Raw genomic sequence first — 27,076 nt, 5'->3', positions numbered from 1 at the left:
GAACTCATCCATTTCCTCCAGATTTTCCAGCTTTGTTGAGTATAGGCTTTTGTAGTAGGATCTGATGATTTCTTGAATTTCCTCAGTTTCAGTTATTATGTCTCCACTTTCATTTTTGATTTTGTTCATTTGGATACTCTCTCTTTGCCCTCTAGTTAGTCTGGCTAGGGGTTTATCAATCTTGTTAATTTTCTCAAAGAACTAGCTCTTGTTTTTGTTGATTCTTTGAATGGTTCTTTTTGTTTCTATTTGGTCAATTTCTGCTCTGAATTTGATTATTTCTTGCCATCTACTCCTCTTGGGTGTATCTGCTTCCTTTTGTTCTAGAGTTTTCAACTGTGCTGTCAAGTTGCTAGTGTATGCTCTCTCCAGTTTCCTTTGGGAAGCACTCAGTTTTCCTCTCAGTACTGCTTTCATTGCATCCCATAGGTTTGGGAATGTTGTGTTTTCATTTTTATTAAATTCTAGAAAATCCTTAATTTCTTTCTTTATTTCTTCTTTGACCATGCTATCATTTAATAAAGCATTGTTTAGTTTCCATGTGTATATGGGCTTTTTGTTGTCTTTGTTGTGATTAAAGACCATCCTTAGGCCATGGTGATCTGCTAGGATGCATGGGAGTATTTCAGTCTTCTTAAATCTATTGAGGCTTGTTTTGTCACCAAAAGTTTATATTTCTTCTTCACACATGAAGGGCAGTTTTTGTAGGCATAATAATCTTGAGTGGCAGTTATTCCTGAAACTCCTGTTTCAGGAGTGAGAATGTCATTCCACTCTTCCAAGCCTCAATGGTTTCTTCTAAGAAATTTGCTGGTAATCTTATGAGGATATTCTTTATTATTTAAAAATTCTTAACTTATTACTTTAAATTCTGCTCACTACCCCCACACACATACAATTCCTCCTCCTCCCTCTCTCCTTCTCTTCTGAGTTGTTGAAGAACCCCTGGGTATTCTCCTTGGCACTTCAAGTCTCTACAAGGCTACGTGCTTATGAGAATATTTTTGAATATGACTTTGCCCTTTCTAGTCCAATTTATTTTCCTTTGTCTTCTACTTTTGAAAGTAGAACTATGGAATCTCATCATGAGGGTTTTATCTGGCCATAATTATTCATGTAACACAAACTTCCAGTATAAAAATGTTTTCTCTGTTCATTTTGTGCATTTTTGTTTGTTTGTGTTTTGAGATTCAAGACAGAATCTCTCTTTGTAACCCTGGCTGTCCTGGAACTTGATCTATAAACCAGAGATGGCTCAGTGGTTAAGAGCACTGACTGCTGTTCCAAAGGTCCTGAGTTCAATTCCCAGCAGTCACATGGTGGATCACAAGTGGAGCCATCTCTCCAGCCTGCATGTTGGCTTTAGATTAGAAACTTGTGTCCATGTCTTTGTTTCTTACATATTGAAATCAAAGGTATAGATTTATTTATTTTTATCTATGTATTAAAAACATTTAGAGCAATTACTATTTTTTTTCTATGGAGATTAATATTTCTGTGTACATATATAATTATATCTCCTTCTATTTGTATAAATTAAAATCCTTTTTCTCTTGTCTACTTGATTATGGGAGGCATGTAGCCTTGCTCCTGGTGCTCTGAGCACCCTGCTTCCTTCACAGCAGGGGCTGCTAGCATGTGTGCTTTAGGCTCTTTGTGGTAGCTTAAACTGATTTGAGAAAGTCTCAGGCTGAATCCCTAGTTTGCTGCCAAGAGTGCTGCCCAGATCAGCCTGGGGGGGGGGGGGTCAGAGCTGTGTTCCAGCTTACACCAGGAACCCCAGATTTATGTGTACCAATTTAAAATGTATTTTGTCCTAGTCCCAAACCAGGGTGTTTTGGGGGGAAAACCATGTGGTTTTGCTAAGAATTCTTCCCACTTAACCCATGATGTCTTCTCCTTCTCTCTGCTGCCTGTTCTTCCTTGTGGTCCCATAGATTGGGGATCTAAACCCCATCTATGTCTCTTCCGCCCAGCTATTGGCTGCTGGCATCTTTAATTACCAATCACAAATAACTAGTGTCAGGGTCAGTTAGCTAACTTCTCTGTGTAGACTCATCTCTGGGGCAACCAGTTTTAGGCAGCCCAAATTAGCATTAGAATGTTAACATTAGGCCAACCCACTGCAAATGTTTTCCAGTAGCTATGGTTGCTAATACTCATACTGCTGCCATTTCCTTAAACACTCTCTTCACCCTTGCCCCTGCAGAGGGACACTCGTTGTCACAGATGTTGGCCCTGGGATGGTGGGTTCCGGGGTATTAAGTATATCTTACTTTGTGGTTGTCCAGATTTCTGAGCTTTCCTTGGTTTGATTCCCTCTCTAATGAATATGAGCATTTTCCCATCACCATGCACCACAGAACACAGCTGTGCACCACTTCTTTGTAGAGGAATAGACAGCGCTGGCAACCCCAGAGCATTGCTTCATCTTTGGAACCTGAGACTCTTTAAAGTCTAAATGATAAAGCCACAGCACTTCAGTACTTGTGACACCATGATCTCATTGTAAAATAGGTAATGAAGATGAAAATGAGCTTTCACATAGAACTTGAGCCTAACAGACTATCCCTTGGGTCTTTCCTTGTTATTTTATGGCAGTGATAACCTAATTAAAACCAGGGGAGATTTTTTTTTTTGTCAGCTACAAGACTTTTATCACTAGAATACTGGTTTGAGTATGCGATGAGAAGAAAGATCTGGAAGAGGAACACTTCTGCAGTGTCATAAGTGGGCTTAACGAATCCTTAACACATAGAGAAAGAACTCTCCATGCACTTTATAAGGTAGGCCGAAAATTAAGAGTGTCAAACATGAAGAAGCTTCTCTGGACAGGGTAGTTGTGTAACACTAGCTGTCACAATTTCGGTTAGAACAGTGCGCCTCAACCTTCCTAATTCTGGGACCCTTTGAGACAGTTGAGTTCCTCATGTTGTAGTGACCCCAACCACAAAATTATTTTATTGTTACTTCATAATTATAATTATGCTACTATTATGAATACTAATGTAAATAAATATCTGTTCTTTCCAATGGTTCACTCCCACACACACCTGCCCAGGGCAATATCAAGATAGGATGCTTACAACAAATCCTATGGACACACGGGTGACCTTGTCCTTGCTCTGCCTCTCAGCTTTTACCCAGCACACACACGACATTGCAGTTCTCAGAATTAAAACACCATTTGCAAATGTGATTTTTCCTCTTAAAAAAATTGTCAGTTCTAAGATTAAAAATCTAAGAACAAATAGTTCATGTCTGAGAAAAAATATATATTTCATGTGGAAATATCTACTAACTCTAAAATTTCAATTAGTACCTGAAAAGCTACTAAGGATTTAGAGCAATAATTTCTAATTTACTTATAAGACACTAACTTTCTACTAATGGAAATGATCTTTAAGAAGTACCAATAAAAAGTAAAAAAGAAATGTAAAAAGTGCAATAAAATTGGACTTATTCATTGACTGTTATCAGCTCTTTAACATATGATGCTTTTCTTATTCACATTAAGTCTCTGCTATACAATGCATTAGTGTAATTAAATATTAGGTCAATTAAAACTATTTATGATCTTAAAAATTGCTACTTAGGAAGCTAGAGAGGTGACTCTGGTTAAGAACTTTTGATGCTCTTGTAGAGGACCCACAACCATCTCCCCAGGGTTTCCACATGACTCTTTAGTCTCCTTAGACACATACACAAGTGTACACACACACACACACACACACACACACACACAATATAAAAAGAAAAATAAAAACAAAGAGCCCCAAATGAAGCTGAGACATGAAGCAAAGGGGATGAGCCTATCCTGCCTGGCTTAACCCACCAAATAGGCCGGTGTACATTCTTTAACAGGAGAGGGAGGGAGCGATGGATAGACAGACAGACACCAATGTATGGTGTGTAGTGAGCCAGAAAGGAACAGTACATATCATACGTCCCTCTAATCTCCCATTCCCTCTTTTATTCCAGGGGACCACTTTACTGCCCAAGTGTCTTCCTCACTTAAATTGCATTTTCAGTAAACAACATCCACTCTGTGGTAAGAAAATATCATAATGTGGTACTTTTCTACTTTGTCTTTGTTGTGATATGTTCATATGAGTTTTATGGGGAACGTTATAACAACTTTGTATCTATATGTACTGTATAATAAAGGTAGCAAACATCAATCTCTAAAAATAGCAATGTTTCCATGTTTATATGTACAACCATGTATATGTGTGCTCATTTGTGTGTGTGTGTGTGTGTGTGTGTGTGTGTGTTCATGTGATGGCCCCAAGTTTTCAAGATTGTTATTGTTTGATCTGGCATCTTAGTGAATGAGGCAAAGGCCTCCCAGTCAAACCCAGAGTTTGACCATATGGCTGGTCTCACAAGTCACTCCTAGGATGGAATTACAGACAACTGCCACACTCACCCAGTGTTTACATAGTAAGTTCTATGGACCAGAATTCTTATCCACATGCTTATGCAGCAATTGAACAATTGTAGCATTTTCTCTGTTCTATGGTGTGTGTGTGTGTGTGTGTGTGTGTGTGTGTGTGTGTGTGTGTGTTTTAGAAACTTGGGACTTACTCTGGTAGAAAAGCAAACCATTTTTTTTCTCCTTCTTGTTCCCTTACTTACGAACTGTCTGTCCTCCCTCTGTCCTCTGACTCTAACAACCAGTATTCTACTCCATTCTTCTGTATGATCAGCTTATTAGCTTTTACAAACAAGTGAAAGGACATGGTGTGTGCTATACATCTATTTGTGCCTGTCTTACTCCACTTAATGTAATGACATCATGCTGGACCGTTTTGCTACTGCAACTGACAGACTACCAATCGCTCTTTATAGCAAAATATGAATATATGTATATGAATGTGTGAATATAGTATGCATATATATTCACATATATAAAATAACATTTTTCTGATCACTCATCCACCGATGGCATCTAGTTGACTTCATGTTAGCAATGCTGTAATAAACTGTGAGTGCAGCTCTCATTTTGATGATCAAGTCTCATTTAGATACCCAGCAGTAAAAATGGCAAATCACATGGCAGCTCTACATTCAGCTTATAATTGACTCTCCAGTTGTCCATAGTGACTGTACTTATGTCTGTTCCCAGGAGTATTTGTTCTCCTCTACATCCTTACCAGCATTTGTTGTTTACTTGGCAGCCATTCTTGCAAACACGCTATCTTATTGTGGTTTTTATCTGCAATTCCCTGATAGTTGGTGAACCTGAATATTTTATTTGTTAGCCATTTGCATGTCATTTATCTATTCAGTTCACCAGCATAATTTAACCCATTTTTTATTCTGCTGTTCAGTTTTTCAGTTCCTTTTATATCCGGATAAGTCTCATCAGATGACAAATGTAAAACGATTTCTCTTTCATTCTACAGGTTGTCTCTTTACTGTTGATTTGCTGTACAGATGTTTCTGAATCTTGTATGATCCCACTTGTCTAGTTTTTGTTTGGTGAACATGCCTGTTAAGTCTTCTCCAGAAAGATGATTGTGTACATTAAGGCCTGAAGTTTTCCCCATTTCTTAGTTTTGAATGTTTAGAGCTTTGTTTCATCTTGAGCTGATTTTAGTGTATAATGTAAGTAAGGCCTATTTCTGTACACATAAATCCATGTCCCCCCCCCCCAAAAAAAACCCTCTCTTTCATTTAACAGGATCTTGAAGATCTCATCAAAGGTTAGTTGGCTGCATGTATGTAGATTAATTGCTGAGCTCTTTCTTAAGTTCCATTTGCATGTGTGCCATGATGTTCTGTTACTCAGACTATGTGGCTATGCAATGCCAGCGGCATTCCCATGCCTCTGGCTTCCTTTTTGTTCTCTGGGTCATGTTGGCAATTATGCTGGTTAACCTTGTCAGTAATAGAACTGGGAGAAATTAGTAAAGGTCACTCTCACGTGTATCTGTCAGGTGTTTCCAGAACTAGTTGGATCATGAAGGCTCTGAACAAATGTTTGCTGAGCAGTGCTATGTAGCCTCTGGAGCAGGCGCTTTGTTTAGGCTGTCTTGCTTGGGCAGGACCAGTCCTAACCCTGTGGTAGAGTGAACACAACCACCCTTGGGAAGGCAGTCTTTACAGGAGTAAGCCAGCTCACCCCATCCCATCTGCTGTCCAGAAACTTTTAGGGAAATAGTTCCCACCATTCTCTCACCGACTCTGCACCCCACTATATACACGAGCAATAAAGCTTATGCTACATACTGGTCCCCTTTCGTTTTGATGTGCTGAGGAAGGAGTGTATGAACGTTTCTCAGTAAAAATACTGAAGTCAAGATCTCTAATGAGTTTTGAACTACACAAAAATAATAAAAAGAGACAAAAGTCATATGGGTTTGTTATAAAGTTTATATATTGCTTATTGGAGAAGATTAGAATTGATGTCACACTCAACGATATTAATAATTCCAAAATGATAAAGAACAGAAGACTAATAATATGCTTCCTTATCTGGCTATTAGTAGTTCTCTGACATTTAAGACAACAGAGCAATAACCAAAACACAACTTAAGACAAGGATTGAGCATCTAGGGTATATAATCAATACTTTCATTAATGAACAGTGGCATTTGACTTGATAAGTTACTTCTACTGGGACATTACTGAGCGTCAGGCTTCCCCAAGCTCATCATGAGCAGGAATTTACTATAATAAAGACCAAACTGTAAGACTGCCTTTGCTTTATTAAAATTAAATTGACAAAGAGTGGATCACTCTGCACTAAGGTTAAATCTGAAGGACCCATTTCCACAGCTGCAGGGAAGACAACAGACCACTGGCCTACTCCAGGTGTTTTCTTGCTGTTTGGTCCAAGGTCACGTCCCTCTACAAGGCAGAGAGTAATTATTAGTTGCCTCAGGATACCTCTTAAGGGACATCCCAGCTTAGGCGCTGCATTCAAAGAGAAACTGAGGCTGTGGAACTTCCTTGCACCCAGCCCACTGGCCCTGCCAGGGGCAGAGCCTCAGAGCACTCCCATGTCAGCTTTGTACCTAGGACCTCTCCATTGCAAGGCCTGGTCTGCAGAGTCAGCAAAGGGAATTCTGAGTGCAACAAAGCTGCAGGATCCTGCACCCCAGCCCGACATCCACACGGCCCTCCCTTTGCAGACCAGCCGCCCAAGCACACTGCCGGGCACACAGCTGTGACCATGCTTGCTAGAGACTATGATTCCAGGCTACCCATGAAGCAAACACATCCCATCTTTGGTGGATTTAAAAACATGGTGAAAATATAAAATTTCAAGCAGAGGGGATCAAAGAATGATTTGAGAGCATGGAGACTTTGTTCTGAGGCACTATCCTAACAGTAGAAAATGAGGACATACTGGGAATTCATGAAATACAGAGGATCAATGCAGAGAGTGGTAGGGAGATGAATGGTAAAGCGGCTTTTATTCATTCACTTTTCCTTCCAACATACTAACGGTATTACAAAGGCCAAAGACACCAGACATGGTTGATTTTTTTTTATTAAGATACAGATCTATAAACAGAACAATTATTTGCTAGCTAGATTACAGTTCTTTGTAAAAATAATATGTGAAAAATTAGTAGAAAATGAAAATCTGAAAGTTATCTGAATCTGAAGTTGTTAAGCAATTTCTGCTGCACGTTACTGGGGATCACTTCGCAGATGATGGAGCACAGCTGGGTAGACAGAATTTAATCATTCTGATTTTATTAACACACACAGTGGGTCCTTCAGAGCTTGGCGTAGTCTTTAAGAATCATCTGTAGTTTCTGGCTCAGCATGATGTTCCCTCGGGCCTTCAGTCTGCCACTGAAGAAGGCCTGCAAAGCAGGAGGGAAGAACACCAGTTAACTTACACGGTATTCAGGCTGACAGCAGCGAGGTAGTAACTGGACAAGGAAGGCAGCTTCAGTCTAGCTATAAGAGTTTAACAGTTACAGACTGCACACATAATTTTAGCTATCTAAGAAAATAGACCCCCACTAGTTTAGAAAAGTCACAGACTGAGTTATCTGATTTGACAGGCTTGGTGGTTCTGTTTGAATCTATACTTCTGGCTTTACTCTGTAATTGCATGTGGATTTGAGACCACATAAATAAAAGGCTGTATTGCATTCTTTCTTAATACAACTATTCTACTTAGAACTTGAAAAGAAACTGAAGATGCTAATTACACCTGTACCGTACCACACAGTGGCCATAGATAATGCCAAAATCCAAGAGAAACACACTATGGTGACTAGTAGCAACATGGAAGGGCTGGGGGTAAGCCTGGGCCCTGTCACTTACTAACAGTGTGACCCTGGGCAAAACACTAAACCTCCTGAAGCTCCAGCCCCTACATCTCTGCAAACTCAGGGCAGCAGCATGGAAGTCGCACACCCTTGTCATGCGAGTTAGGTAATGAGCACGTTATATGGTAAGAGTGTATAAAGCCAAGCACAAGGCTTGTGTGTTAAATTGAACTCTGCACATTTTAACTTTCTAAGTCTCTTCATAGAATCTAGGGTTTTCTACAGGTAAAAACATTATCTGCAAAAACATATCTTAGCTTTCTCCTATCTTCTATGTATGTCTTTTTTTAAGGGTTTTTAAATTAAAATATAATTACTTGTTTCTTCTCTTCCTTTTCATCCCTCTACCCTTCCCATGTACACATTTGTCACCACATACTCTCACGAACTCTCTCTCTCTCTCTCTCTCTCTCTCTCTCTCTCTCTCTCTCTCTCTCTCTCTCTCTCTCTCTCATATATATATATATATATATATATATATATATATATTAAACTGTTGTTATATATACACCCATAGACAGAGTCTATTCTTAAATATAGAAATGCAACCTGCTCAGTCCATATAATGTTACTTGAATGTATGTTTTCAGGGCTGACTACTTGGTATTAGATATTTGGGGCTCTTCCCAGGGTAAGATTATTTCTCCATCTCTCAGCACCTTAGTTGCCTGTAGCTCTGTGTAGGGTTGAGGCCCATGAGATTTTCCCTTCCATGTTACTGTCTGTTGGTCTCCTCCTTCACATCTTGGTTAGGAGCATGCCTTTACTTCATTACAGTGCCCCAGTGTTCTGCCTAACATTTAGGAGTGAGGAGAGAAACCTGTCTTAAATGCACTCAGCTTTCCTCATTCCATGTCTGATCGCCTGTGGGTCTGCCATACGCATCCTTTATTGTGCTGAAGTATATTCCTTTTCTCTATCTGATTTGTTGGGACTCATATCAGGAAAGGTATGCTGAATTTTACCAAATTCTTTCTAATGCATTCATGGAGATGGTCATAAGAATTTCCCTTCACTCTCTTGATATGACATATTAGCAGATGTGGAATCATCCTTGCATGCCTGGGATAAAATATATGGGATTATGGTGAATAACTTCCTTTGGCTCAGTGTGTGTGTATATCTCTGAGTCTGTCTGTGTGCTCAGATACACACATGCTGTTGAGTTTGCCTCGATAGTGTTTTTGTAGAGAACTAATCTATCTTTATCTATGATGCATGTGTGTCCTTGTCATGTCTAAGTGACAGAGCAGTGCTGTCCTCACTGACTGAGAGCCTCCTGCCCTGGTAGCACTGCTGTTAGCTCTTGTTGAAAAGTCAGGGAACAGTCAGGAGCACAGCCATCTGGGCCTGGTGTTTCCACTTTAAGGAATGTTATTGATGGCGGACATTTATTGTGTAGCTCAATATTTGGTCTATTCTAGAGAAAGTTCCACATGCTGATAGAATGTGTATTTTGTACCTGCTGGATGATCTATAACGTTAAGTAATCTGATCTATGAAATAGTTGATCTATAGCAGACTTTAACTCTCACTTCTGAATGAATGCTCTACCCATTCTCTGTTGTATGGAGACAGAGCTTTCCCGTTACAGTGTTGAAGCCTATCGTTTTAGTCTAACAGTGTTTGTTTTTGAAAACTCACTGTTCCAATATTAGATACACACTCCTTTATAATCGCCCTGCCTCATTGATGAACTGACCTTTGGTCACTGTACAGTGAGCTTCATTTGGTTTTGTCTCTGTGTTCTTTTTCAGATACAAATATAGCTACACACATTCCCACTCACTGTTCCTATTTACTCTGCAATGTCATCTTTCCATTTTTCCTTCAGTTCATGTGGGATTTTACTTAGTAAAATGAGTTTCTTGTAGCAGAACATTGTTGAACCTTGTTTTTAATTCATTCAACAAGTCCTGATTTTTCATCTGATGAAGTATAACCATTTACATTTGATTACTACGAAAAGTTAGATTTATGTTGGTGATATGTTAATTTTCTTCTAGTTTTGAATTCTCTGCTCTTGTTTTTTTCCTTTCCATCATCTTACAGTTTGGTGGCTGACTGTGCCAACAATGTCGTTACTCTTTATACTTTGCTCTAATAGGATTTACACTTTCCCAGCTCCTGGTGTTACCTCCTTCCCTGCTGCTCACATCTGAAGGAGAGCTTGACTTGACAGTGTGACCTTCATTGGCAGTTATTTCTTTTCCTGCCTTGACACGTCTCCTCCCATACTCTCTTGCTCCGGGGTATTTCTACTCAAACTCCAGTGTCAGTCTAAAGGGGCTGGTGAGGGCTCACCGTAATTTCTCATGTCCTCGGGGTGAAGGACTTTGTGCTGTACCCTGACAGTCTCACTGTGTCACAGTGAGTGTTTCCCCTGATCACATTCATTTGGGAACTCTGAGTCCTACATCTGGATGCCCATGTCTTGCCCAACATCGAGTAAGTTTTTAACCACAAATGCACTGAATAGTTTCTATGTCTGTAACCTTAACTCCTCTCTAAATACACTGATACAGCTGTCTGATATTTTCATGGTGTCTTATTCATACACTGGCTTTCTTGATTACTTTCCCCCGTGTCTGATTGTTACATTTTGAAAGACCTATCTTCAAGCTAAATTCTTTTTTCTACTTGGTCTAGTTGGGGCCTTTGACTAACATTTTCATCTTATTGAGCTCTTTGTTTTCCAAGCTTTCTTCCTCTCTACAGAATAGCTCATTTATTTCCTGCACATCTTCCTAATTTCATTCAACCATGATCTTTTGAGCTCTTTATTTAAAAGACTGATTGGTTGATTTATTGTGTATATGTGTGTACCTGCATGAGTTTATGTCTACATGTGCTCAAAGAGGCCAGAGGCATCAGTTCCCTTGGTATTAGAGCCATGAGCCACCTGATGTGATTGTTCAAAACTGAGTCTGGATCCTCTGCAAGAGTGGAGTGTTCTTAACCACTGATCTAACCCTAAGAGTTACCATAGTCAGGAGGTATCCTAGGGAGCATTTATCCTCATATATGATCTTATGTGAAGATTTACACTGTGGTAGAGTAGGTATCACTACTACTTTCAGAGGATGGCCTTCTAAGAAATCAAATTTCTCCTGAAAATGTCTCTTGGGATATTGGTTTGTTATACAATTTTGAGTTTGGCACCACAGGTTCCTGTAGATTCTTTTGACCAGTATTTGGGAAGTATAACATCCTAAAGTCAAAGACCTACTGTTCAAAGGTTGGGGGACTCAAGCAGTTCAGATAGTAGTCTAGAGAGCAATGTTCGTACACACCATATGGTAATAATGGGGCAGTGACTCTATCAGGGACAGGCATTAACTGTAAACACTGGTTGTGGTACTTGAAAGAGTCTCTGGGACTGGCTGCTGTAATGGTGCTGAGAGGCCTGAAGCACTTGCCCCTGACTGGCACTGGTACAAGTCCAAGTGTTTCACAAGGAGAGACACTCGGTCATATTCACTTACACTTTGTCAGCATACCATAGTGGAGCAGCTGAGGCAGGAGGCCCACAAGGTATGGCTGTAAACTAGTTACATTCCCCCTCTCCTGGTGTGGATGTATATACGCAAACCCCCTAGCTGTGTACCCTGGGAAAAGAAACAACAGCCTAGGTTGGCTTTGTTGTTACCAATTCTCTCTGCAGTGGTTCTCACAGGAACTGAGTAACAGATGCATTCTCAGACAGTTTCTAACTTTTGAGATATTTTATCAACAGGTATTTTATATAACATAAATAAGTAAATAGCTTTAGTCATGTTTTCTATTCTTTCATGAGTTTGCTACTATGTGGAAGTCATGTCTTAGCATTTGTGCATTTAAACACTTGTCTGTGCCCATTCACTGCAAGGACCAGATAGCAAGATTGGAATGTCAAGTAATATAATCACAAACTTGAAAATAACTAATTTTTCTCCTCCATGCAAATTCCTATAGTAGCTACTTCAACTGTGTTTGAAACCAGGTTACAGTTTCAGAATAATATTTGTAGTCACAGAAGGTACTCCTGACTTCCTAATGGTGTCCACTGACAGTCCTTGGAATGCGTCACTTCAGTGACACAATCAATTAGGTAAATATCCTAGGTCTAGGTTTTCAATGAGTTATTAATGCTGTATACTGGTTGAATGTCACCAATACAAAACCATGACTTCGAAGATGTTTAAAAAACTGAAACTTTCTGAGAAATGCAAATCACATTTTGTTTTGTTTAATCTTGAAGCATTCAAATTTCTAATTTTTAGATTATGGATCTTAAGCCAGTAAAATCTGTGCAAATATCCCAAAATTTTGCTATGTGAAATTTGAAGCATTTCAATTAAGAAATAATGAACTTATATCAATCACATACAAGTTTTACACGACAAGTTGTATATTCAAATTGCCTGATGTGGGTTTTACATTGTTTTAGTAAACAGTAAACAGAAATTAAGTGCCCTAAAGAAGTCTTTTGAAAACTATTAACTAAAATAGTAATTTAAAAAATGATTTGTTAATCAGAATATTAAGTATAAGCTTCATTAATAAAAATTTTAATAACATTACCTTCTGGGGGTCAAGCTTGCCCATGACCACTTCCATGAAATCCTCATCAGAAATGATGATGGTGGTATCAGCAGAGCCTTTTGCAGGGCCTTGGTACACCTCTCCAGAGCCGCTCTTCAGGTCAATGGCTGGGAATCAAGGACACAATGTGCGTCACTTTTTCCTCAAAATAGCATTTGATAACTGCTCCTTGTCAGAGAAAGTCTTTGTTCTTGGAATAACAGAGTAGCCTTCACCCTTATAACACCAAATCTCCAAGTTACTTTAACAAGTTTAAGTGCTAAATGAAAGATAATTGTTCTCTTTACAACCTTTGCAGTCTTATCTCTAGGCCAGAATTTATTGTTGAAAGGATTTGTAAATGGTGTTAGGACACATTGCACACAGAGGGAACTGATGGCCTTTGGAACCATGCTAATCTCTGGGCACATAGTCAGGAACTGCACTGGACAGCAGCAGCTGTCACTTTGGAGAAATTCCTTGACTGACAACTGGATAGCAGATTCTTAACAAGGACAAGATATTTTCTTGGAATTCATGAGACACTTCTGAATCTCAACCCAAAACCTGGAAATGGCATATTTAAATGTTTGTGTATGGGTCTGGGGTGCTGGCACATGCCTATAAACCTGCTACTTGTGATGCTAACGCTAGAGAGTTTCTTGTTTGAGGCCAGCCTGGGCTTTAAAGTAAGATCTTGCCTGAAAATATAAAACAATTTATGTTTAGGCTGAAAAGTCTTAAAGGATAATCGAATTGAACTTCAGAAGATGAATTCCAAACCTGAGCTTATAGATTCTCATGGTCAAATGGCATCCTTAAATATGGTGGATTCTCATCTGCAAGGAGTTTGGTTCTAAAATCTCTTTCTTCCATGCGGTGACAAGTTTCCACAATGTATGCACACTAACGTCACTGTCATGCAGTGCACAAGACAGGCCTGGACTCAGTCTGGATAATGAAAGCGCTGGACACTTTCATAATATCATTAAAACTCAACTAATTCACTTCATAAAGAGTATTCAAACAAAAACATACTATTTGTATGATCTTGATATATAGGTGAAATGTTTATACATGTTCATATAATGTAAAAAATTATAGACATGGATTGAAAAGAAACCAACCTGCTTCAAACCATTTGCTTAAACCTATCACTCTAATAAACACAGAAGACATTCTGTTTTAGCCACATGATATCTGTAAGATCTAATAAGTACTTGAAAACTCAAGCAACAGAGATAAGGTGCACTGGGTGTTAGGGTAGAGACCTAGTACACTGGCGATATCCTGGAATTTATTGGGGTGATACTATGATATCCTCATAGTATGGAGGGTATAAAGTCTACATTGGTCATCTTTGAGGCCATGCAGAGGTTCAGTGGTGGGACTGATTTACATTTTCGAGTTGCTGGCCAACATGGTCTAGTGAAGATTTCTAAAATAACCCTTGTTGATACTAGGACATAATGTTGCTCTCATAAAACTGGAAGGAAAAAAAAAAAAAAAAAAAAAAAAAAAAAAACCTCAAGCAACAAACAAATTCTTTGGCAATGTGTATTACGTGTTTAGCGTGACAATAAATTAGACAGTTGAAGCTTGTAAGCCAAATTCTACATGAACAGGAATGGCAGATAATCACTCCGTTTTTCTTCCTGCAGGAATTATCAAGCCAGCAAAGCTAACTGGCGATGACTCTGCACGCAGCTGTCAGTTAGCCACAAGCTCTAGACACACAGCCCACAGTCCATCCCAAACCTTGATGACCACAATGCTGCCATCACAGCTCCTCTGCTCTCTACACACTCCTTCCTCGCCACCATGCCGCGGGTTCAGTGAGGAGTTGCATACTCAAGAGCACAGGTTCAAACCCTGAGTTTTACCCCACACACCTTTGTCCTGATATCCAGACACAGATAGTGCTTCAGGAGGCTGGTTCTATCTAGCACTAGTTTCACACTGGTCCTCATTACCATGACCTTAACTCAGGTCTTTCTTCCAACCCAACAGGGGAAGGGCCACAGCACACCAACACTGAACTAGCCGCTGAATAAACCAGTCTTCCCATCCTCTGAAGATGAGCTCATCTTTTCCAGGCCTCTCACTGCCTGCGCTCCACATGCACACATACTGGTCCATAATTCTGATGAGTTTTCAGCCCGGATGTCTTCAGAATTCAGAATTGTTCTGACTTTAGTAACCCTGAGTGAGAAAAGACCCCGGTGGTGCAACACCATATAAACAAAGGTATTATTTCTCTACTCTGACTGACACTAGATGAGTTAAACACAGACAGTAACACCACAGAAGCTGGGGTCAAGTTTGGACAGCATTGAGTTAAGGGGAAAACTTATCTACCTTTAGATGGCTTCTGCTTCCGAATTTCAGTGTAACGCTTTAATTTTCAGCCACAAATGATTCTGTAGGTTACCTGAGCCTTGCATTCTTCCTTTCTTGGTTGTGTGGTGCTGGGAATAGAACCCAAGTCCTCAGGCACAGCTGCCCTCATCCCAGCCCTAAGCCTCTTATTCTGATTTCTTTTTCCTCTAAATGTTACTGTTGAGCTACAGAATGGGATCCCAATAGTTTCCTAGACAATTTTTGGATGGTTTTAGAAATTAGTGAATAAATGTGATCATTCTAGTAAAATGTTTCATTTCACCACTAAAACCAAAGACAGCGCCATCCACACAGTGAAGTTACTGAATAGAAAACAAACATCTGTCACTCCTCTGTGGCTTCTGAGCATGTGCCTGCTGCCAGTGGGCTACAGACCTGATCAAAGTGTACAGCATCAGGACAAGTAAGGGTCTGTTCCAAGGGAACTCAGACTTCTTTATCCATGCTGACCTTTCAGACCCAGTCAAAGTTCCCTAAAAAAGTAAAGGGACAAGGTTGATGGCCTTTGTTCCAAGTGTGAGATAACTAGTGGCACAGAACCTTGGAATTACAGCTTGTGTCCAGACATTCAGTTCCAGACATTTATTCCAATCTACTAAATAAAATGACACCACACTCACTGCTCTTGAAGAAAGAACAGGTGTGAGCTCGGCCTCCAGCAGAAGGAAGCTGCAACTGTGAATATTGCTATTACTAAACACTGCACCCGAGGTATGAAGGCAAAGGCGTGAGGCAGATTGCCTACCGTCCCGAAAACACTGCCCCAAGGCCCTCTCTCTGATTTGTACTGACCGTAGGAAGGGCTTTATGTTCTCTTGGCCCTCCTCTTCCTACCTAATATGGGACTGGCCTCAGAAGTGGCGGGCCTATGACTCCATAATAAATGCCAACAGCATTCTCTCTAGACCTAGATTTAATTTGATTTAAAAGATTTCCCAATATACAAACTCTGCCCAAAGCTGTGGTACTGTCAGGAGCTGGAAAGGAAAAGACAGGCCTGGTCTGAGATCTTAAGTTGGATGTGCTCAAGGACAGACACCACACTCAGCCTGTATGCCCATCTCCGTTCCCTGTATCCTGGTGTACCATGATATGAGCACAACTGGGCTACTTACAACAGTATAAAACACATAATACTTAGTACTTCAGCATCAACATAAAAACTGCTGATAGGGGAAAAAGGTAGAGGCAAGATATTCCCAAAGGTAGTCTTTAAATATCTATTCTATATCAATCTATGTCAATAAGCACCACGGGCCCAAAAAACTTTCACTGCAGCCAAACGCTGTGACTCAGCTCAGTGGCACAGAGACTAGAGTGCAAACAAAAACCAGAACTGAAACAGTTTCACAGCTGAGAGTCAAACGAAGCTGACAGATAAAGCCAATCTGAGCACGGGCAAAGGTGGGCCTTCTGTGACCCAGGGGGTTCAGGGCACTGTCACAGCTTGCTCTGCTGGGTAAGGTGACGACAGACAGCAATTAACAAGATTCCAAAATTCTCTCTGTTTTTCCAATAGACACATAATGGAGATAATTGTGTTAACAACAGGTAACTTTCGAATGTAAGCACACGGTCTTCAAGATAAAATCTTAGTTGGTTATTAACCACCTCTTTTACACTGTGGGAAACTGGCCTGCTTGCCTACATCAACCAGTTGTCCTTAACATGAACCCCTCCAGTTCATATTGCCAGCTTCTTGGCTACTAAGCCCATGCTCTACAACCCGACTGCTAATGTACTCTCTCCGTGACAGGAATGTTGATTTCCTCCAGAGAAAAGTGGAAGGGAAAAAACAAAAAGCATGTTATGCTCTCTGTTAACCTATGAGCTAGCTCAGAAACCCTGAGGGCTGCTGGAATCGGAATTTTGGCAGCCCACATCTCACACTTCAGCCTTCCTTCTCCTTTCTCAACGTTGCAAGCACAAATGTTTCCCACAAGGAAAAAAAAACCAGCAGATTCCCTATGGTTATTTTTTTAACAGAGTCATTGTTGCTTTCCTCTCTACACTAATACAATCCATGTTTTCTATAATTAACATATGGTGCCTAAAAGAAACAGCAAACGTTATATTAAAACAAACTTAAATATGTTTTAAAGAAGAAGAAATAGAAAAATGATTTAGACAGGCTTTAGGTGTCTAGGCTAAGTGGCAACTGTTTAGTTGCAGTGAATAATAATAAACCCGTATGAGTTTAAGGTACCCATGTAGATACCATTTTTCTTAAGTGCTACAGATCAAACCCAAGGTCTTCTACATGGCATAAAGTGCTCTAGCATATAGTGAGAGTTTTGGTTTCTTTCAAAACCCAGTAATGTTATATGAACAAGTTTTTGGTTAAATCCCATGTGTGGGATATAGGCTGCTTCAGTTTGTCCACAGATGTTAACTATGATTGTCTCATGTTCTAGGAGTGTGTGACAGTTTACCAGCTCTGGAGAGTCTGGAGAGGGTATAAATGGAAGAGGCCCGAAAGGATCTGTGAGGGCTGCTGCTCCCCTTACACTACCCCCACTGCTGTTGCATTTACTACTGGTCCACTGGACATTCTGACAATGAAGACTGCAATTACCCCAAGAAACCCAATGAACCTAATCAGCAGGAAGTAGCCTATAGAAATCTATGTCCCCTTTCCCCCTAACCTTCTTTCTAACCTAGTATTGGGGATTTGGGTAGAATGAGGGTAACAATATAAGAATGCAATAAAATAAATAATTATGCCAACAGTACCATGAAGTATATCTTCAGCCCTAAACACACTCTCTCAATAGCTATCAAATAAGAACCCAAACATACACATTTTCATTAAGGAATTTGTGCCAGCACATGACCTACATAGTATGTAGGCAGGGAGGAGGAGCGGTTAACAGGTTGGGGTGGAAATGAGTCATTAGAATGTACTCTGTATGTATGTGTGAAACTGACAAATGTCATTTAAGAAAAAATGTATGCCTTTGTATATCCTGAGACATATGGAAAACAAAACAACAAAAAAAACCCATGTCAGATTCACCTGCATTCAAAGAGACTATTATTAGTATAAAACATACTTTATCTCCAGTAACAGTCACCTTAGAATAATATAGAGTCATGAATTTCACTTACTCCACTTGGCTGCAATATTCCCTCCTTTTGTGATATGCCATTCAAACACAGCGTTTACTTTCTTCACCACCTCATGTCCAACATTCTTGAGGCGGCGAGCTATTTCCCCAAATACAAGAGCACTCTGAAGCTCTCCACCCTGACAAAGAGAGGAAATTTTATTTGAAAACTTCACAAAGAGCTTACTACAGATGCATGCACTACACGTGATAAATACCACAGCTGAACTGCTTTATTCACACAGATTTACTTCACACTTTACTCACACAGATTTACTTCACACTTTACTCATATTACTGCCCAGAACTGGTTTACCCTACCAGAAGATGTTATTGTCTACCATAATTTTAAAACAACACTTTGGTGAGGAGTAAAGGACCTCTTATGTAACTATAAGGTCCTGATTTGAATCCCAAACACGTGTATTAAAAGCTGGTGTGGTGATACTAAGCCAGCACTGGGAATCACACTGGCTACCCAGCACAGCAAGCTGGCCAGGGGCTCTCTGGGAAGCCAGTATATCTGAAATGCCCCAGGTTCAGTGAGGGACCTTGTCCAAAAGATAAGGGGGAAGCAACTGAGGAAGACACAGCTACATGAGTGCCTGCTCGGGTGAGTGCACCAACCACCCCACACACACACTGATTAATTTTTTAAAACTTAAGTAAACTGTGTACCTAAGTCTAATTCACTTCTCAGAAACACTGAGCAAGTAATCAAGTTATGGTCTTCACTGTTTATAAAACACGAGTAAATTCCATGAAGCCTTTAATTTTTTCTGACTTTAAGGCATCATAGGCTATGACCTTACATTATTCTTCTAAGATGTTAATATCTTGTTAGTTGTGAAATAACATGGTTTATGAAAAAGAGATCATGAGTGTAAAAGTCTTATCAGTATTAAGTTAATATTTTGAACATAGAAGACAAATATTTTTATCAAAAGCCTTAACCTTATTTCAATGAGACATGCTGTCATCTTCGCATCTGCAGACATTAACTATGACTCACAGGAGTCACTGTAGACAGCCTACCTCAGAAGGCGTCAGAACTGAGACTCCCGGGGCAGGTACAAGATCAACATACGCATTTGAAACAACAATATCTCCAGTCTCTTGGACCTGAGGAGAAGTGGAGAAGGGAAGAAACACGGTTCACTCTGATGGTTTTACCATTCCACTGTGACATGTGAGGAAACATACTTCTCTTTGAAATAATGAAAAACAGAAAGCCAGATGAAGCAAAAGGTCGGTGGTGTAAATGACAAAGTGACAGACATGAATATTTTCTGAATTAATACAATTGTTATTAAGCCTGGAGCAGAGTCAATTGATGAGCTTTAAGAAGGGAAGGGGAGAAAACTACATGCAGGTCCCATCTTCCAAAACACTAATTACAGGAGCTGGAGAGATGGCGCCATGGTTAAGAGGACTTTCTTTTCCCAGGTCCGAGTATATTTTGAGGGAAATCAGAGTAAGAGGTCCACTGTGGTACATAGTAGAAGGCGTGCCATGACATCCCCATATAGAGAAATGTGTTTTATTAATCTAGACTACAGCTGGCTAGGGAAGATGATAGTGTCTGTAAAGTTGGAAGTAAGGATTAAATAGTCGCTTGTCTGCCATTAAAGCAGCTCTCAGTCTGAATCCTGTCTTTCATACCATTCTAATGACTATTCTCACATAAGAACAATACTGGAAGCTAAGGCTTGTAATCCTAGTGCCCTGCTCTGAAAGGCCAAAGCAAGAGAACTGCAAGTTCCAAGCCAGCCTGGATGAAGATGGTGCGTTTCTGTGCATACTGTGCCATAACAAGAAACTGTCTCAAAACAAACAAGGAATTACAACATAGTAAGTTTCTAAGTTAAGGGAGAAACTTTGATTTTAGCTGATCTCCCTTGACTACTTCCCTTCATTCCTGAAGGAGGGGAAAATACCTTCCCAACATTTTTTCTTTAAAAAGAATCAAAGACAGCGAAAAGCACAGGCACAATTAGTGAAAAAAAAAAAAAAAAAAAAAAAACAAAATACACTTTAGCAAATTGCTTTTTGTAGGCATAGAGTTCTGAAATATTTGCTTAAAATGTTTCCTAAAATACCGTGGGAAGAAGAGAGTCAAGGTAGGAGTCTTCCATATCCCTGTAATTACTGGGGAAGGAGCTAAAACTCTGAAGAGAGAAAGTGTTTTAGAGTCATCTAAAATGAAAAGAATGTGTTACATTTAGCCGTTATTCTCAGCTCTTTGAGTTGGAAGAAACTGCACATGTACTTACTGTTCGTGCTAGGACCGTATGAAAATAAAAACCTTCAACATAGCATACGGTGTCACGGTCCAAGAGTTTTGGAGTTCATGTTCTCTTTGTCTGCCTGCCTGCCTTCGTGGTGCTAGGCTTGAACCCAGGGCCGACTGACTGACAGATGTCACTAACTCTGCCACTGAGCTACATTCCCAGCCCATTTGTGCATGTTAACTTTCAAGTAACAGGACTCTACAGCTGAGGGTATACAATAGTTAGCTAACGGCGCAACACCCTGGGTTATAATGTCCATCCCATCCCCAGTACCCTGGCTCCACCACAAACATTTGGGAGAGTTAAAGAACAGGAAGCAAGGATTTCAAGTGAAAGAAGTTTTCAGAGGAAGCCAGGGTGTGTACCAGTGGGAACAAGGATAGAGTGGGTACCACATGAGCTGGGCTTGGTGGTGCATGTGTACAATGCTGCCACTTTGAAGGCAGGGGATCACAAGTTCTAACAGGACAGCCTAGGCTACAGACTAAGATTTCTGGTTAAATTTAAAAAAGAAAAAAAAATATCAGAGAGATGAAGATAAGGCAGAACTTACACTGAGGCCTTTAACACAGAAAAAATATTTGCAAAATGAAACAAATGATATCCCTATTGCACAAAAACATTGCCAGCAGCAGAAAGGCGTTAATACTAAGTTCTACCAACTTGCCAGTTCCCAGAGGACCAAAAAATGCGGTGAGAAGCCCAGAGATTGAGGCTCTGGTGCCACAAGAGGCTACATTTGTATGCCTGCTAAAAAGCTGTCTGTGGCCGGCAGCAAGTCTTTAGCAACATCAAGGTTTTTCTAAGGAACCTAGGCTTTCTTACATTTCAGTTATATAGTTACTGTAAGTTTGGAAGACAAGAGTGTTTACAGAATCTCCATAAATAAAAGCTTAATGTCGCTGTTGGAGTACTCAAGCCTGCTCCACGAAATACAGAGTAACCAACAGAAGGCTGTTAGCTGCTTGGTGTGACAACAAACTTGTTCTTTCCACTGTTGGCCATCCTTTTGTGCTTTTCTGGAGACTCTCCCTCAACGTTACTTAAGTCAACAGATGGACTTGACAGCCATTCATTAGGCCCAAGATGTTAGTTTATAGATTGTTGTGCTACCAAGAGCACATGGTTTCTGTCCATGAAGAAAGCAAAAGGCTACAACTCACTGTTCTCTAGGACACAAATAGCTGCTCCTAGAAGTCATCAAGAATTTGGTTAGAAGACCTTTCCTGTTAACTAGATAAACTGCTGTTCTGATTCTCTTGAGCAAAGCTGCTGCAAGATCTTTTATTAGTGAGAAAAATAAAATTTAAAAGGTATATGTGGAATCTGTTTCAATTAAAAGTCAGCATTAACTTTAAAAGTACTCACTCCCAAGTTTCTCTCTCAAAGACTCCTGTTACTAACCACCAAAATGCTGGCAGAGAACTAACTGACGGTGTGTGGTGAGCAGGTCACAAAGCACTTACATGTAACTCTGATTCATACCTTGGTTTGAAAATGAATTCTGTTTCCTTCCTTCCACATCTCAGTTTGTAGAGTTTGTCCTGGATACACTGGTTTGGCAAAACGAACCTATTAAATAAATGTTTTTGCATTAAAGATGTTTTTAAGTGAAACTCTTCTTCTTGTCAGGGAAATTTCTGAGGTCAGCATAAAAGGAACGTATTAGAGATTGAAGTATATTAAGCTTCATAAAAGATAACAAAATACAGAAAAGAAGTCTCAGAGAGAGAGAGAGAGAGAGAGAGAGAGAGAGAGAGAGAGAGAGCTAGTTCTTTTCTCTCCAAACAAGAGAATCGGCCTGGGCACACAGCTCCCTGGAAGAGTGCTTGCCTAGCATAGGTGAAGCCCTAAGTTCAATTTCCAACACTGGAAAGAAGAAAAGGCAGCAACAGTAAGCAGCACTTGCTCAAGACAAACCAAAACCCAAAACCTTAATCCTATGAGGTAGTGACTCAGGCAGCCACCAGAACTTTAAAAATTCGAAGTAGTACTAATTAATCAGGGCTGAAGGCTCCAGTACTCACAGAGCAAAGTTTTAGAACAGGATCATTCATGTTACTGTGTGAATCTATACATGGATTTCTGAATTAAAGAAAACAATGTGTGTTATTAAGGGCCAGGCATCAGAAAATATATCTTCGCTCTTGCATTATGGATAAACTAATAAATATTTTTAAGCTATTTGACATGGCTTTCACATGTGGCCTAGACAAAAAGTTAGGTAAAGATATGCCCTTTGTTATTAAACAGTAAATCAACTCAACAGCACAAAAATAAAAATAGTTAAGTTCAGTCAGTCTGTTATGAGAGTTCAAACGCAGCCTCTTGGCATCTTTTGTTAAGGCAAATGTTGAGCTTCAAATGCACACATGCTAAGGCTGGGAGGTGGTGACACCCCTTTAATATCAGGAGACAGCCAGGCTGATCTCTGAGTTTGAGGCCAACCTGGTCTACAGAGCAAATTCCAGGGCAGCCAGTGCTACATAGAGAAACCCCATCCCAACCCCCCCCATCCCTCAAAAATACGCAAGACATATATATACCTTAATTGCCTTGAATCTTGATACATCATTATCTGCAAACTGCTGTAAAACATGCCTTGCAGAAAACCCAAAGGTACATAATCCATGTAATATGGGCTTCTCAAAACCTAAGAAAATGTAGATAAAAGTGGCATATCTAAATACACACACACACACACACACACACACACACACACACACACACACATTTAATTCAGTCTGAATGTTTTTACACTGCAGTAGCATGAATTATGAACTATGCTATGTATGAAGAAACAGAACATGATGCCAAGACAGATGGCACCACCTTTTACCATGGCACTGGAGAAACAGAGGTAGGTGGAGCTCTCTAAGTTCAAGGCCAGCCTTACCTACATGGCAAGTTCCAGTCTAGCCAGGTCTATATATTGAGACTGTATCTCAAAAAATACAGTTCTTAAATAGTACTTCCTAGGGAAAAGTTAAAGTAAAAACAACATAGAATGTTTCTGAAAAATATGAAATAAACATAGGAAGGGTAGGAACACAGAACTATTTCATTTTGTTTGGAACAAACCAAGGGGATGACTGCACAGACCGTTCTAGTCCTTCAAGCTTTGTTCTTCCCTAATGGCCTCTGCATGACAGACAGCTCACACCCTCCCCAAAGCTTCATCCTTGTCTCCAGCAGCAGCCTCACTCCACCATCTGAATTCCAAGCGAACCACACAGCATTTTCTGAACACTTCCTACTTTTCTATAGCCTTTGAATAAATATGAGAGCTATCTTTTAAATGCTATTCAAATTACCAGTCATGACTAGCGCTTTCTGTAAATGGATAGATAGTAAACTAAGCTAATGTTTTCCAGTGACTCACATCATTTACAACTCACCGGCAATGCTTGCAAAGCTTGGGTCAATGTGTAAAGGATTCCAGTCTCCACTGAGGCGGTACAGAGCGGCCTGCAGAAAAAAAGTACACTGTACTCAGTGTTTGCTGAGAAAGCATTAAGTATAAGACAGGAAGCATGACCAGCAACTGATTAAAATGCATAATGCACATAAACCCAGGCTGTCGTCTAAAAGACAAGGAAGTTTTACAAGCCAAGTAACTAAGCTTTAATGGGTCTTTTGCAGAAATCAGTAGAGGGAGGGATTAGGTAATAGGAAAAGGTAAGAACTACACACCACTGCCTACAGGAAAACTGCCTACAGGAAAATTTACAGGATAGGTAAATGTCTAAAGTTTCTTTTAGCCAATCAAAGCCTATGCCAATTTTCTTATAGTTTTTAATTTGAAGTCAATGACATAATACTGGCAGATAAACATCAAAGCCTTCTCACAAACTTTCACCTCTATGCTACACTAGATCCTGAATATGCGCATGCACAAAAAGGAACCAAATAGCCTGCCAGCATGACTCAGTGTACGCAAAGCTCACATTTTCACACTACTAATTTACATAGGTCAGGTAGGATTAGCAGGGAAAGTCTTCAAATTTTCCCGTATTTAAGCTGTGTAGTTTTCAAACTAGTGTGCTCTCCAGGGTTAGGGGAAGAACTTGAGAAGGTAGCTGAGTTTATAATGGTCTTTATCAGAGATTGTTATAGTCAGTGCAGGATCTGCCTCAAGATCTCCTTAAGCTGAAGGAGTTTGCAACCCCAAAGGATGAACAACAATATCAACCAACCAGATCCCCCAGAGCTCCCAGGGACTAAACCTCCAACCAATGAGTACACATGGAGGGACCCATGGCTCCAGCCACATATGTAGCAGAGGATGCCATCAATGGGAGGAAAAGCCCTTGGACCTGTGAAGGCTTGTTTCCCCAGTGTAGGGGAATGCTAGGGTGTTGAGGTGGGAATGGGAGGGTGGGAGTGGTAGCATCTTCAAGAAACAAAGGAAGGGGGGACAGGAAAGGGGTGAACTTAGAAAGGGTATAACATTTGAAATGTAAATAAATAAAATAACCAATTTTTAAAAATCTCCTTAACAAGTCTCATTCTGAGAAAGTTCTCACTTCTCCGTGGCTCAGTATTCCTTCCTGTAGTATGTTCCACATAAATGCAAGATTATGTGTGTGAGAAAATTAATTGGGGGGCTGAAGACATGGCTCAGTGGTTAAGAGCACTGACTTCTCTTCCAGAGGTCCTGAGTTCAATTCCCAGCAACCACATGGTGGCTCACAACCATCTGTAATGGACCCGATAACCTCTTCTGGGTGTGTCTGAAGACAGTGACAGTGTACTCACATACATACACATATACACACACAAACACACACACACACACACACACACACACACACACATAAAACTTGGAAAAAAAGAAAATCAAATGGTTATTTCTCAAAAGTAGTATACAAACAATAAACAGTAGAAACATATGCACTTTGGTGTATACAATGAAAAAGATGCATCTCCAGACCACAGAGGACAGTTTCAGACATAAGCTACATACTGGGCTGGGATGGGCCTGGGTTCACACCCAGCACTATCAATGAGGCGCAAGTATCTTCACCAAGGAGAGCCAACCTTGAGTTTCACATTGAGGAAAAACAATAAAGCGAGAGGCTAAGAGGGCTCACCTTCAAAGAACAACTGGAGATACTAAGTGAGATAAAACTCACAGGTATTGCCTCAGTGAACATTAGCAATTTCTAAAGCTTTTTACAAGATTTTAGCAACAATGTAAATCAAAGAACTCTTTGATTAGTACTTGATTCGATTTCCAGTCCTGTCTCCACACTCACAACTGGAAATGCACATGACTGCAGATGGAAGCCCAAGAAAGTCCTCTCTCTTGGAGAACAGAATCAAACAAAACTACCCTGCAAGAGCACCAAGGGTGAATTTGAGGTCCTGCAAGATACAAAAAGCTAAATCCTTTGCAAAGTAAAGTACTTCCCTACACTACTCCTAAAACACCCTCCATTAAGGAGGTAGCAAATGGAACTTCGCTATGGGGAAAGAATGTACCAGCTTAAGACTAGCAATCCTGGAAGCCACGGCATTAGCTGTATAAACGGTGTGCACAGAGGTGCACAGGTCCTCAGTGTTGGGCTCGCTGCTGCTGATGGATCTCGCCCGACAGTGCGCTGCATCGTTTTCTGTCTTTCTCCCAATACTCCCTCCCTATCCTTTCAGCTTTCCTTGTTTTCACTTTCTTCTGTTCTTAGATTCATTTGTTTTTATGAGTACTTTGGCTGCTTGTATGTTGTGCACCAAATGCATGCATGGCACCCACAAAGTCAGAAGAAGGTGTATTGGATCCCCTGAATCCAATGTGTGTGTGCGCTGGGAATTCAACCTGGGTCCTCTGGAAGAGCAGCCAGTGGTCTTAACCTGAGCCACCTCTCCAGCCCCCTGCATTTTCTTTTTCATTGTTCTTTTCCATCCTCAGTTTCCCAGCCCATTCCTCACTGTTTAGTTTTCATTGCTATCTTTCACCTCCCATCTGCATCCCTCTCATGGTTCCTACATCGCTGTGCCGTCTCAGAGCACCTAACGCTCTAGATCACTTCTGCCCTTCCTGTCCCTAGCCTAGGCATCAGCTTGTGCTTGTCTACTTCCAGCCTTGTATCAGTGTTTCTTAGTCATCTTTGTTAGATAAAGCTCCTCTATTCTGTTCTTTTAGAAGGACAAACATCTACATCTTGAGAACAGCGGCACATTTCATTCCTGCTCTGAAGGAATCCGACACCTGTCTAATTATCTTCTGTGGAAAGTTACTTTACCTTTAGCTTCCAGGCCCTCAAGATTGTTTTCTTCATCTTGAAAGTCTAAAGATTTGATCAGGATCCATTTCAGGGCTACTTAATGAAAATTAGCATTTTCTGGTAGTGACCCAGATAGTCCTACCAAGCATCTGTGATATTTTCATTTTTTTAGCTCCAAGAAGAGATGGCCTAAA

The 27,076-nt window shown here is 40.3% G+C and overlaps 1 protein-coding gene across 1 annotated transcript in view; it reads right to left on the bottom strand.

Annotated features, from left to right (window-relative positions):
- Positions 1 to 7,398: 7,398 nt before the first annotated feature.
- Positions 7,399 to 27,076, bottom strand: part of HSD17B4 (hydroxysteroid 17-beta dehydrogenase 4) — a 68,497-nt gene continuing 48,819 nt past the window's right edge. The window contains exons 18-24 of the mRNA XM_080919682.1: positions 24,057 to 24,126; positions 23,205 to 23,311; positions 22,144 to 22,230; positions 19,403 to 19,489; positions 18,369 to 18,507; positions 12,861 to 12,988; positions 7,399 to 7,823 (exon numbers count right to left, since the gene is read on the bottom strand). Of these exons, the coding sequence (XP_080775808.1) occupies positions 7,734 to 7,823; positions 12,861 to 12,988; positions 18,369 to 18,507; positions 19,403 to 19,489; positions 22,144 to 22,230; positions 23,205 to 23,311; positions 24,057 to 24,126 (708 nt within the window). The 3' untranslated portion in view covers positions 7,399 to 7,733. The remainder of the gene's footprint in view (positions 7,824 to 12,860; positions 12,989 to 18,368; positions 18,508 to 19,402; positions 19,490 to 22,143; positions 22,231 to 23,204; positions 23,312 to 24,056; positions 24,127 to 27,076) is intronic.

This window comes from Micromys minutus (genome assembly GCF_963924665.1).
Source record: "Micromys minutus genome assembly, chromosome: 8".
Classification (NCBI taxonomy): domain Eukaryota; kingdom Metazoa; phylum Chordata; class Mammalia; order Rodentia; family Muridae; genus Micromys; species Micromys minutus.
This window is presented reverse-complemented; position numbering and strand designations above follow the sequence as displayed.